The sequence below is a fragment of the Rhinatrema bivittatum genome, unplaced genomic scaffold, assembly GCF_901001135.1.
Source record: "Rhinatrema bivittatum unplaced genomic scaffold, aRhiBiv1.1, whole genome shotgun sequence".
NCBI lineage: Eukaryota > Metazoa > Chordata > Amphibia > Gymnophiona > Rhinatrematidae > Rhinatrema > Rhinatrema bivittatum.
In genome coordinates this window covers 1,933-15,110 of record NW_021821054.1, presented here as the reverse complement: position 1 = coordinate 15,110, position 13,178 = coordinate 1,933, and the positions used below count along the sequence as shown (strand labels likewise).

General features: G+C 49.1%; 1 protein-coding gene across 1 annotated transcript; it reads right to left on the bottom strand.

The window, feature by feature from the left end:
- Positions 1 to 677: 677 nt before the first annotated feature.
- Positions 678 to 7,447, bottom strand: LOC115082400 (transmembrane protein 151B-like; the record flags this gene model as incomplete). The annotated part of the gene is given in 4 exon segments (XM_029586618.1): positions 678 to 5,229; positions 6,008 to 7,235; positions 7,238 to 7,369; positions 7,372 to 7,447. Coding segments are annotated over 3 exon segments (1,431 nt in total), but the record flags the coding sequence as incomplete, so codon positions are not given.
- Between the last annotated feature and the right edge of the window lie 5,731 nt (positions 7,448 to 13,178).

Below are 13,178 nucleotides of genomic sequence, written 5' to 3'. Positions count from 1 at the left end.
TATTCAGCCGCTGAGCGGCTCGGCTAGTTAGCTGGATAAACATACCCAGTGTTGCCGCTGAGTATACCCGGCTATTTTAAAGTTAGCCGCATAGGTTTAGGTGGCTAACGTTAGGACAGGCCAGCAGCACGACCAGAGTTAGCAGTCTAAGTAAAGTGGCTAACTCCAAATAACTTATGCAGCTAACTCTGCACCTCCCAGAAACGCCTCCATCCCCAGAACACCCCCAACTTATGTTGCTAAATTCTAGCCGCTAGAATTTAGCCACATATGACTTTGAATATTGCCAGTTATCCATCTACGTGGCTTTTGAATATCAACCTCAGTGTCTTCAGCATATATGCTCAAAGGCCATCTGCCATCCGAGATTATTCATGCTCATTCTGCTTGAGCTCAGTCTTCTTCCTGGATGAAAGGAATTGCTATCGTGCCGTAGATATTGGTAATCAATAACCAACCTCATTCCCTTTATAGTAAGGGGTTCCGTAGATATTGGTAATCCTGCTACTCCAGTCCCGAGCCCTCCCAGGAAGCTGGTCTGCATTGAGAAGGAGGAAGTCTTTGTTGTTTTATGCAGGTGGGCGATTAAAACTTAGTGTACTGAAATGCTAGTGATTTAACATGGCGGAATAAAGGCACTTCCTATACATTTGCTTGTATTTCCTGCGTCTTGGTTTTGATTTATGTAGATGGGTGGGCTGTCGGCACTTTCTTTATCTAGTTTGCCTGATTATAGAGATGTGTTACAGAAAGACAGATCCTTCAGGAAGTCTTTGGTTGTTTTTTACTCAGCTCTCCGTTTTCGTTAGCTGTCATTCCTGTTTCTTACAGGGCTTAGGATAAGTAACGCACAGTAAGAGGAGCTTCTCTCCAATAACAAGCAGTTTTAAGGTTTCTAAGATTGTTTTCTCAGTTTGAATGTTGATGTTCTGTTCAGTGCTTTGTTATAGAAATGCTGAGTTGTTCCTGTGCTGCACCTTCTCTAAGTATTGGCGATGATGTCACCGAGGAAAACTGTGTTCTCTGCCTCCATCTGCTGGTTAGGGGGACATAACCCACTGGTCTGGGGTAGCAAGATTCATGAAAGAAAATGAACAAGGTCTCTTTACTACACACTGCAAAGCTCTGTGACATCATACTGAATGTGCTGACCCATTAGCCCAAGGCTCTCCAGCAGTTTTCAGGATCAGAGGCATCCCACGGTTAAAACAAAAGATTAACATGGAACAAAATATGGTTGTTGTTTTTTTTTACCAACAAGAGGGCCCACTTACAAAGCAAAAAATGTATTAAATCTGTACTATGTTTCTTAAGTCAACAAAGAAGCCGTAGACTAACATAGTGAATGCACTCGTTTATACCAAGTCTCTCGAAATGGAAAATTGCTCCCAAAGCTCCACTGGCCCTTTTAATCTTCTTGCCTCTCCCGTTTCGAAGTCGTGATACTCCCATCACTTTACACGCATTGTCTTGGGGATCACAAAGCAAACAGACTCTTTTTGGTCAGAGATGGTACTGCTTTCTTTGGGAATATCATGCCGTAATGAAAGGTCATCAGGAACCTATTTGGGACAATTTATGAATCTTTCCATCAAATATCCAGTGTGACCTCCATTTCATTGACAGCTAAAGCCAAAGTAAAATTTGGAACATCTTGTCTTTTCTGGAAGGGCAGGATTTAAGACTCACTCATGGGATCGCCTACTTGCCACTCTTTGAAAGTCCATTAAAAGGATATTAGTGGGAGAAAGTGGGAGGTGTTGCACTCTCCTACCAACGTTCAGTCAGGAAGAAGAAAGAAAAATAAGTCAATTTCCAGAAAGAAGAAGGACAGTTGGCAACTCTGGAGGCTGGCGTTCTAGTTTTTGTTTGAACAAGCTAATGGAACGCATAGTATTAGAAACAACAGTCTTCTGTCCAGAAGCCAAGTCAGGACACAGCATTTGTAATGAAGACTGAATATCTGCCCCGGGAAAAGCTGCCAGGCCAGCTGTGATGGGCCAGTCTCTAGAGGAGGGTATGTTAAATCACTTTTCAGCATTAACCTCAGCCCTGGGCAACTCTCCTGCTGTTCCAGTGGCAATCTCATTTATAGACATAGAAAGGCTGATGCAATAACATACGCACAGGTTAACATGCGATTGGATGCATATTTTGGATGTGATAGACTAACTCCCGATGCAATAAGGGAATTAGCGCGTCCAAAACACGCGCCCAAACAAATGCATAGCTAATAGCGCTCATTGCATGTAAATTCCATGTAGATGAGGCTATTAGCTATTACCCCCAATGCAGAAAATTGCCGGTTGTCCAACGCCCCCTTCTTAATGCGGCAAACTTAACACCAGCCCTAGAGCTGGCGTTATGTCATTCCGCAAGTCAAGGGCTCAAGGCAACAAGATACAACCATAACTTGTAGTCTGCACCCTCCACAGTTGATGCTCTTTTCAGCGTTCCCTGTTGGAGGGGTTTCCCACTGTAAGACCTGATAGATCTGCGGATCCTCCGACTGCAGACTCCGGCTTGCACACCACACAGCACGACTGCACACAATGCAGATGGAGCCGGGTCCGCGATCCTTCTTGCAGGGAGGGGAAATGACCGGGCTCTGTTTTGTGCTGGGGATAAACTGGTTTATGTAACCAATTGATCTCGCTAGACTATCATCATAGTCGACAAGCTGCAGACAATAGTCCAATTATTTGCTTTTCACGTGATGCTGAACAAGCCCCTCTCCAGCCGCATGCCTGTCTTCATAACTAATGAGGATCATCATAACCCCTGGCAGGAGAACAGCTCTTTTCTGCCTGCAACTCAATTGTATTGAGTGCCCGTAGCAAACAGCCACGTCTCCTGGGCGCCCGATGCTTTTGAGCCATAGGGACGCACAGTTTATCCCTGGCGCGCCCTTTTTAACTGCATCAACTCATTTAAATGTAACTCCAGGAGCCCAAGAGAGGTGGCTGTGCACATGATAGGAAAAAGGGGCCTCAATACGCGCTCCCATTTCACCAGGCGTCTTATTGAGTTTTCCCAGAACGGGAACATTCTAAATCAGTCCCTTTATCTCCTTGCACCTCAGTCCTAATCGTCAGCTGTTCCCTGTGCCTCATTCCTAATCCCGGTCTGTGTGACCTTGGGGGACGAGCCCCTTTATCTTGCTGTTCTTCCATCCTAATCCCAGCTCTGTCATTGGCTCTCCATGTGATCCTGGCCAAGTCGCTCTATCTTCCTGTGCCACTGACTGTGCGATGTTGGGCAAACCACTTTATTTCCTCGGCATTCCCAAGAAAGGGAATTAATCATATTACATAGAAAGGACTCCACATTTTGCCTGGTGGGAGGGTGGGACAATTTTAAACTGTCCGCATTGCTGCATAATCTCCAAATATTTTATAGCTGCAGTCTTTGCACAAAATCTATGACCAAGGGAAAAATACCTGCAGAGATCTGCATCTCCGATCACTTTTCCCAACCAAATTGCATGCATCGCTTTGAAAATCCAAAGCGATAGTTGTAGGTTTCTCCCCGAGCTCACCCTGGCCCAGGAATGCCTCCAGTACAGTGCAACGGTGAGAAATATTCCGACAGCCCATTTACAGGGATAAGTCCCTTTGAATATTGCCCTCCACGTGCTGCACAAAATTCATTTTACGACTCGGTCAGAATATTCTGTGCCGTTTAAGCTTTTTCACTGAATTTCTTTTTAAAGGCTCCTCTGACTGTCCTTCTTTGAGGGGGTATCCTCTAGGTTCCCCTAAAAGCCACTGCCTTCTCCTTCACCTACCAGGTCAGCGTTCCTGCAGCCGACCCCATCCTCCCATGGTGTGCTCTCTGCGGAAGAGACCTCCCCTACCTCCTGTACCTATGTGACTTGGATTAATCATTCAGTTTATCCCTACGTTAGCTCAATAATTATTACTACTTTAATTCTTATAATAGTACATTGTAAAACGATGATAAGCAGAATGATATTAAAGAGATGTCAGGATATGATGTGATATATGAGCACTTCACAAAAGCAGGGTCCAATCATTTGGGTTGCTTGGGGTATAAAGGGAGTGGACCCAGGACAAGAAGTGCTCCACAAAATCCCCAAAGCAATCCGTTAGCTTGCATTAACCCTTTTCTGGAGCAACTAGGCAAATGCTCCATTGGTGTTCTGAGGTCTTGGTTGGTTCAAAATGACTCTCCATAACCTCCCACTTACGGTAACTTCTAGATTTCAGAAGCGTAACCCTGTTATGCCCAGGGTCAGTGTGGCAAGCAGGAGAGCCAGATTGAATTCCAGACCTGGCTCGTGCTCCTTAAGCTACCAGGGCAGGGATTGGGAATGCTGAGGAGGCAACGCTCACAGATCCTGGAAGGAAACGAGAAAGTCCAGACTGCCGCTTGACAGGAACATTTACCAATCTTTCTATACCACTTGCACTGAGCTCCGGAGAAGGAGCGTGCTCTGTGCTTGATGACCAAGGACTGTCACGACAATGACTGGACTGGGGCAGAAGGAAGAGGAGGGAAGTTAAGGTGAGGGTACAAAAAAGGGTTAAAAGCCTGGTAGCCTGGCGGCTGAAAAGGTTGCTAGATTCAGCAGTCCAACACTAAGCAGCTGTAGTTGCCAGGTTGTAAAGGGAATATAAAAAAAACGAACAGACATGGAAACCACGTAATTATCAACCCCACATTCCAGAAGCTGGTGTAATGAACCAGTCCCATAATCTGCACCATTATGCAATCAAACTAATCTACTCCACCCTTACTAAGAGACTGACTACAGCTGAAACTATTATCCATTCTGAAAATGTTAGAAAAAACCAAGACAGGTGGATGTACAAATTTAGTGAAACTGATTTGCTCAACTCCCCAATCCCTGTACTGTGTACCCTGCTTCCCAGAAATTTCTAATAACAGTCCTACCATAAGATGTCCAAGCCACCCATCTTCATGATCCCCAGAGAAGGATGCCCACACTCCCTAAGCTCATGAAACCTTGAGGTAGCTACTCATGATGTATCCCTGCTTCTTGGAGACCTCTGGCAGTAGATGGCTCCACCGCATCTTTTGTTGACCTCCAAGTCAATCAAGACAATGCTCCAACCATTTCCATCTCATCTGATCCTTCTCATCATCATCATCATCATTACTTTCAGTGATTATAGATAATCCTGACAGATCAATCATCCAGGGTTTTCAGAAGAATGGGGCACAAGATCTGGTGATGGATCCATTCTGTGGTATCAAACAATATTGTAACAGTCAAACACCATTATTGATTTAATTTACTTTTTTGTATGTTTCTATTTGGATTGTTTCTACAGCCTGCCCTTCCTCATTTTCCATGGTTCTCCTTCATCTTTGATGAGGAGGAATCACTCTCCCCTGCCTGTGAGAGAGCGCCTCCGCCTCCAATAGAGTGGGTCAGTGTGTACAGTAGAAGACCCAATCGGAAACCAGATGTGGTAAATGTTAGCCAGATGTGTATGGCTTCCAGTGAGCAGCAGATGGAACCCACTCTCTGTTGGCGCCATTTCCAGTTCCTTTGTTAAAGCCTTCCTGTCCTCTGCGGCCTTTGCTATTCAGAGTAGGGAGGGGCGGGGGGCGTACTCTGCTACTCTGGGCTTTTTTTTTTAGCTGAACTTCAGTACTGCCTTTGGAGACTGAGTAGGGAGATGGCAAGCACGTGTGACCAGAAGACATTCTAACCTGTGCTGTGTATGCTGCATTGTTATGGTTGGGGTTTCAGCTTTGCGCTGTGCTCAGAAACGCGCCTGCCGTAGAGATATCAGCTGCTAAGAGATCTGCCCTCGAGGCTGAAGTTGTATTGCTAGAATGACATAAAGTGCCCCTGACTTTTCAGTGAAAGAAGGGTAGACATTCTCAGTTTGCTGCATCGTCCCAACAGTCGATGCCTTAGAAGAAGTGTCCCACATGCGTTCCCCACCAGGCATGCCAAAGTGAGGAAAACAATCCTCACGCCTGGATTCTGCACTTGCTCCCCTTTTCATACCTTTGTCACAGTGAGGTTTCCACACAGGATCCGTTGCGCTGGATGCGGTGGTGGTCGTGGGAGAGGCAGCCCTCGTCACGATGCACAATCAGTACAGGGAAGTAGAGGGCATCCTGATAAGGAGGGGGTTCCTCTTCCACCGTGACCTGGCTGGAGAGACGAGTCTGCTCAGTGGGGCAGCTCTGCTCATTCAGGCTCTCGCTCCGGCTCTGCCACAGGCAGCTGCGACGGGACCCGTAGAGCCGCCCCAGCGAGAAGCGGCTTCCACTGAAGGGGATTCTGGGGCTGCCATGGCAGATGCTTAAGGCGCTTCTGGAGAAGATGGAGGAAGAACTTATCGTCCGGTGGCAGCGCTCACAATTCTGCCAGTAGCGTCCTGTATACCGGCAAGCTGAGTACGTAGTACAAGTGGTAAGGCCCACCAAATCCATCAGTACAGCTTCTGAGTAGCTGGGAACCAGCTGTTGGTTAGACCGGATGTGCCATTCCAGCTCAGTGCTGTCTACCGTGTTTACCCGCGGCATCCTCCGGCAAAACGAACGCTCTTCTGCTGGCGTCACCGGCACGTAGTCAAAACCAAAGAGTTTCTCCACATGGTAATGGACAAAGGAGGTGCGATATTCATTCAGGACCCTCAGAGGCCAAGACAGGATCAGGAGGGCGGCCGTCCAAAACACATAATGGGAAACATACCATGGCAGGTTGTCCGGGTCAGAAAAGGTAACCATGTATTCCTTGAAGTCCACGTTCTTGAGATGCATTCCTTCCCTGGCTTCCATGTAATCATCCAGCCCTTCATTCTCGGTGAAGAACCTGGCTCTCTGGGTGAGGTAGGAGTTCTCCGACTCCACGTTGGCAAAGCTGAAGCATTTAGTCACCCGCAGCCTGGTCACCGGGTAATGTTCCATGTCCATCAGCTCCTTGGAGATGTCTTTCACGCCACAGTTCGCATAGTCAAACTCTGCCTCGGCCACGTGGGTGTTGACCCTTTCGTGGTACACTTGGGTGGTGGTGTAGGCGTCTCCGTTTCTGTAGCGGGTGACTTGCCGGGTGCGCCTCACGTAGTGGTAGCTGATGGCTTTCCACCAGATGCACGGCGTGGCCTGCTGCATCCTCTGCACCCGCTCGTGCACGCTCTCCAGGTCCACCTTGTACTGCAGCTCGTTTCTGGTGTAGCAGTGCCAGCACTCCACCAGGTAGACCACGTAGAGCATCACCAAGAAGGCCAGGGGATGTAAATGTAGCCGTTGGAGCAGGGGCTGTCGTGGTACATCATGGACTTCCCCTTGTAGGCACTGTCGAAGGTTAGCCTGGTGACCTTGGTGACGTGGCACCAGGTGATGGCTCCCATGCAGCCGTAATGAGGAGGGAAAGCAGCAGGCACTTCCAGTGGGACTCCCTGCACAGCGATTTGCTGAGCGACTGTGTCACAGGCCTTTGCTGTCCACGTTCCCATAGCGACCAGGAGAGAGAGAGAGAGAGAGAGAGATTTGTCAGAATCGTTAATTACACTGCTTGATAACTTTATAAATCAATTATTACTGAATCTTAATGGCAACCCCGAAGAGAGGCAAAGGTCGTCTATATATTGCCAATTAATCTGACAACAGCAACAGAATTTATATCTGGCACTGGACTCCTCCAGTGTTTCGGGAATTACCATCCTGTTTAGTTTCCCTGGAGGGGGCACCACCCTTGCCCCTACTGGAATTGCACTGCAGATCTATAGCAGCCCTGCCGGCGAGCTGCCAAAATCCAGGATGGAGATTTCTTGGCCAGCCTGGGTTTCTGAGAGCCCCATTCTGATGCATTGTGGGACTTGCAGTCCCGATTTCATCGGGGTAGAATCAGCCTACAAATACCACACTGCACTGGGATGGAAGCTGAAAACCATCGCAGTGCAGGACTGGCCCGACCTCTCCCGCCTGGAACAGGGTAACTTGGCAGCTCTGCAATAGTGATGGTAATGGTGATGGGAGTAGAGGGAGGGGCTGCAAGTCACTCTCTGGGAGAGAAGGGTGGGGGAGGAGGGCACTGAACCGCCTGCCTCTGATCCTCTGCGTGGGAAGAGAAGAGAGCTATAAGCCAGTCTCTGGTCCTTTTTGTAGGGGATGGGGAGGGGCATCATAACCTACATCTGGGAGAGAAGCAGAGGGTGCACAGTCAGCCTCTGGGGATCTTGGGGGGGTGTGTGGGTGTGTGGAGAAGGAGGGCTGTAAAGCTATCCACTGCAGTGAGAACAATGGTCGGGGGGGGGGGGGGGCTGTACAGCTATCCACTGCAGTGAGAACAATGAGTCAGGGGAGGGGGGGGGGCTGTACAGCTATCCACTGCAGTGAGAACAGTGAATCGGGGGGAGGGGGGGGGGGGGGGCTGTACAGCTATCCACTGCAGTGAGAACAGTGAGTCAGGGAGGGGGGAGGTTGAACAGCTATCCACTGCAGTGAGAACAGTGAGTCAGGGGAGGGGGCTGTACAGTTATCCACTGCAGTGAGAACAGTGAGTGGGGGGGGGGGCTGTACAGCTATCCACTGCAGTGAGAACAATGAGTCAGGGGCGGGGGCTGTACAGCTATCCACTGCAGTGAGAACAGTGAGTCAGGGGAGGGGGGCTGTACAGCTATCCACTGCAGTGAGAACAATGGGTCAGGGGAGGGGGGGCTGTACAGCTATCCACTGCAGTGAGAACAGTGAGTCAGGAAAGGGGGGGGGCTGTACAGCTATCCACTGCAGTGAGAACAGTGAGTCAGGGGAGGGGGGGCTGTACAGCTATCCACTGCAGTGAGAACAATGAGTCAGGGGGGGGGGGGGCTGTACAGCTATCCACTGCAGTGAGAACAGTGAGTCGGGGAGGGGTCGGGGGGGGGGGGGGCTGTACACTATCCACTGCAGTGAGTACAGTGAGTCAGGGGAGGGGGAGGGGAGTTGACAGCTATCCACTGCAGTGAGAACAGTGAGTCGGGGGGGGCTGTACAGCTATCCACTGCAGTGAGAACAATTAGTCAGGGGCGGGGGCTGTACAGCTATCCACTGCAGTGAGAACAGTGAGTCAGGGGAGGGGGGGCTGTACAGCTATCCACTGCAGTGAGAACAATGGGTCAGGGGAGGGGGGGCTGTACAGCTATCCACTGCAGTGAGAACAGTGAGTCAGGGGAGGGGGGCTGTACAGCTATCCACTGCAGTGAGAACAGTGAGTCAGGGGAGGGGGGCTGTATAGATATCCACTGCAGTGAGAACAGTGAGTCAGGGGAGGGGGGACCGTACAGCTATCCACTGCAGTGAGAACAATGAGTCAGGGGAGGGGGGACCATACAGCTATCCACTGCAGTGAGAACAATGATGAGTCAGGAGAGGGGGGGCTGTATAGATATCCACTGCAGTGAGAACAGTGAGTCAGGGGAGGGGGGCTGTAGAGCTATCCACTGCAGTGAGAACAGTGAGTCAGGGGAGGGGGGCTATACAGCTATCCACTGCAGTGAGAACAGTGAGTCAGGGGAGGGGGGACTGTACAGCTATCCACTGCAGTGAGAACAGTGAGTCAGGGGAGGGGGGGCTGTAGAGCTATCCACTGCAGTGAGAACAATGAGTCAGGGGAGGGGGGACTGTACAGCTATCCACTGCAGTGAGAACAGTGAGTCAGGGGAGGGGGGCTGTATAGATATCCACTGCAGTGAGAACAGTGGTCAGGGGAGGGGGGCTGTATAGCTATCTGCAGTGAGTGAGAACAGTGAGTCAGGGGAGGGGGGCTATAAGCTATCCACTGCAGTGAGAACAGTGAGTCGGGGGAGGGGGGCTGTACAGCTATCCACTGCAGTGAGAACAATGAGTCAGGGGAGGGGGTTGTACAGCTATCCACTGCAGTGAGAACAGTGAGGGGGGGTCGGGGGGGGGGGGCTGTATAGCTATCCACTGCAGTGAGAACAGTGAGTCAGGGGAGGGGGTTGTACAGCTATCCACTGCAGTGAGAACAGTGAGTCAGGGGAGGGGGGCTGTACAGCTATCCACTGCAGTGAGAACATTGAGTCAGGGGAGGGGGGACTGTACAGCTATCCACTGCAGTGAGAACAATGAGTCGGGGAGGGGGGCTGTACAGCTATCCACTGCAGTGAGAACAGTGAGGCAGGGGGGGGGGCTGTACAGCTATCCACTGCAGTGAGAACAGTGAGTCAGGGGAGGGGGGCTGTACAGCTATGCACTGCAGTGAGAACGAGTCGGGGGGGCTGTACAGCTATCCACTGCAGTGAGAACAGTGAGTCAGGGGAGGGGGGTACAGCTATCCACTGCAGTGAGAACAGTGAGTCAGGGGAGGGGGGGCTGTACAGCTATCCACTGCAGTGAGAACAGTGAGTCAGGGGAGGGGGGCTGTACAGCTATCCACTGCAGTGAGAACTGAGTCAGGGAGGGAGGGCTGTACAGCTATCCACTGCAGTGAGAACAGTGAGTCGGGGGGGGGGGCTTCAGCTATCCACTGCAGAAATCAGTGAGTCAGGGGAGGGGGTGTACAGCTATCCACTGCAGTGAGAACAGTGAGTCAGGGGAAGGGGGCTGTACAGTTATCCACTGCAGTGAGAACAGTGAGTCGGGGGGGGGGGGGCTGTCCAGCTATCCACTGCAGTGAGAATGAGTCAGGGGAGGGGGGGCTGTACAGCTATCCACTGCAGTGAAACAGTGAGTCAGGGGAGGGGGGCTGTATAGATATCCACTGCAATGAGAACAGTGAGTCAGGGGAGGGGGGGCTGTATAGCTATCCACTGCAGTGAGAACAGTGGTCGGGGAGGGGGGGGGCTGTACAGCTATCCACTGCAGTGAGAACAGTGGGTTGGGGGAGGAGGTGAATATTTCTCATTAGCATGGTTTTCCCTCTTATTTAATCAGAAAGTAGTGGTGGTAAAAGGCTTAATACTGAACCCTTTTCTCCCTCCCCAGTGTGCAGCAGACTCAAGCAATAATACAATTTCTGTTCTTCAGATGGATCACTTAGAAAATGAGATTAATTTCTGCATTATGTTTATCAGTTTTAAGAAACTGTAGTAGTGTTAAGAAATGTGAGACAGATCTGTAAAATATTCACAATGAATTTACTAAATTGATTTAGCAATCACCCCAACAACACACACACACACACGCACTAAGAACAATATGGACATCAGCAGCAATGCAAGCTTCCCTCACACATGCACACACACACACACACACACACTCACACACAGCGTATTCGCCCAGGGAACGAGACCCTTGCCGAAGGTGGATCAGATCGGATCCTATCATAGGTATCCTTCTGGCTTCTTCAAAAATCTCTTTAAAAGCAGCAATGAACAGGGTTAGATTCGATAATAAAGGGTTCAAATGTTCCCACAGTAGAGAAGCATATGCCAAAGCCCTTCCATCCAAAAGAGAAAGGATGAACGTAGTTTTTACTACGTCATTCAGAAACAAAGTGGGCTGAAGAGTAAAATGCATAAGAACATAAGAACATGCCATGCTGGGTCAGACCAAGGGTCCATCAAGCCCAGCAGCCTGTTTCCAACAGAGGCCAAAACCAGGCCAAAGAACCTGGCAATTACCCAAACATGAAGAAGATCCCATGCTACTGATGCAATTAATAGCAGTGACTATTCCCTAAGTAAACTTGATTAATAACCGTTAATGGACTTCTCCTCCAAGAACTTATCCAATCCTTTTTTGAACCCAGCTACACTAACTGCACTAACCACATCCTCTGGCAATGAATTCCAGAGCTTTATTGTGCGTTGAGTGAAAAAGAATTTTCTCCGATTAGTCTTAAATGTGCTACTTGCTAACTTCATGGAATGCCCCCTAGTCCTTCTATTATTCGAAAGTGAAAATAACTGAGTCACATCTACTCGTTCAAGACCTCTCATGATCTTAAAGACCTCTATCATATCCCCCCTCAGCCGTCTCTTCTCCAAGCTGAACAGCCCTAACCTCTTCAGCCTTTCCTCATAGGGAAGCTATTCCATCCCCTTTATCATTTTGGTCGCCCTTCTCTGTACCTTCTCCATCGCAACTATATCTTTTTTGAGATGTGGTGACCAGAATTGAACACAGTATTCAAGGTGCGGTCTCACCATGGAGCGATATAGAAGCATTATGACATTTTCTGTTTTATTCACCATTCCCTTCCTAATAATTCCTAACATTCTGTTTGCTTTTTTGACTGCTGCAGCACACTGAGCCGAAGATTTTAAAGTATTATCCACTATGATGCCTAGATCTCTTTCCTGGGTGGTAGCTCCTAATATGGAACGTAATATCGTGTAACTACAGCAAGGGTTATTTTTCCCTATAGGCAACACCTTGCACTTGTCCACATTAAATTTCATCTGCCATTTGGATGCCCAATCTTCCAGTCTTGCAAGGTCCTCCTGTAATGTATCATAATCCACTTGAGATTTAACTATTCTGAATAATTTTGTATGATCCGCAAATTTGATAACCTCGCTCGTCGTATTCCCTTCCAGATCATTTATAAATATATTGAAAAGCACCGGTCCAAGTACAGATCCCTGAGGCACTCCACTGTTTACCCTTTTCCACTGAGAAAATTGACCATTTAATCCTACTCTCTGTTTCCTGTCATTGTTTTAAGAACCCTCGCAGCCTTTCGGATCTCCAGAATAGTGAGGAGGTTTGGACAGGGGAATCACAGCCTGATTAAATCCGAAGGTATCAGAGGAATTGGTTAAAGATGGCGAAGCTTCACATTGCCTCCGGAGATCTTGACGAGTAGCTAAATGCTGAACGTCCGTCAGCACTATCTCTAAAGAATTCTGAAGACTCTGTACCTTGGATATAAGGCCCGGTAGAGACTGGAGTATCTTCAACTCTTTGGCTTGACATCCAGTCGAGTATTCAGATAGCATCTCCAAGAACCTTTGCAATTCTTGGCTTTTCTGGGTCAGACCTGGAATGGCCTGCAATGCATTGAGCTGAGCCGGATCCATGGAGGAGTTAGCAATCTGTTGTGATCTGAAAAGGTTGTGGGAGGATCCTTGGACCAGTGGCAGATGACCACGCCCTTGGGGGGAGAGACCCGAGAGGGGCCACAGGTCAGGCTCAGTGTTGGAGACACACACACGAAAAGGATTTATTAACAGTTCTTGATGTTCCAGAGGTGGCAGTAGTGAGTAATACTTGAAGCTGCAGTCCAG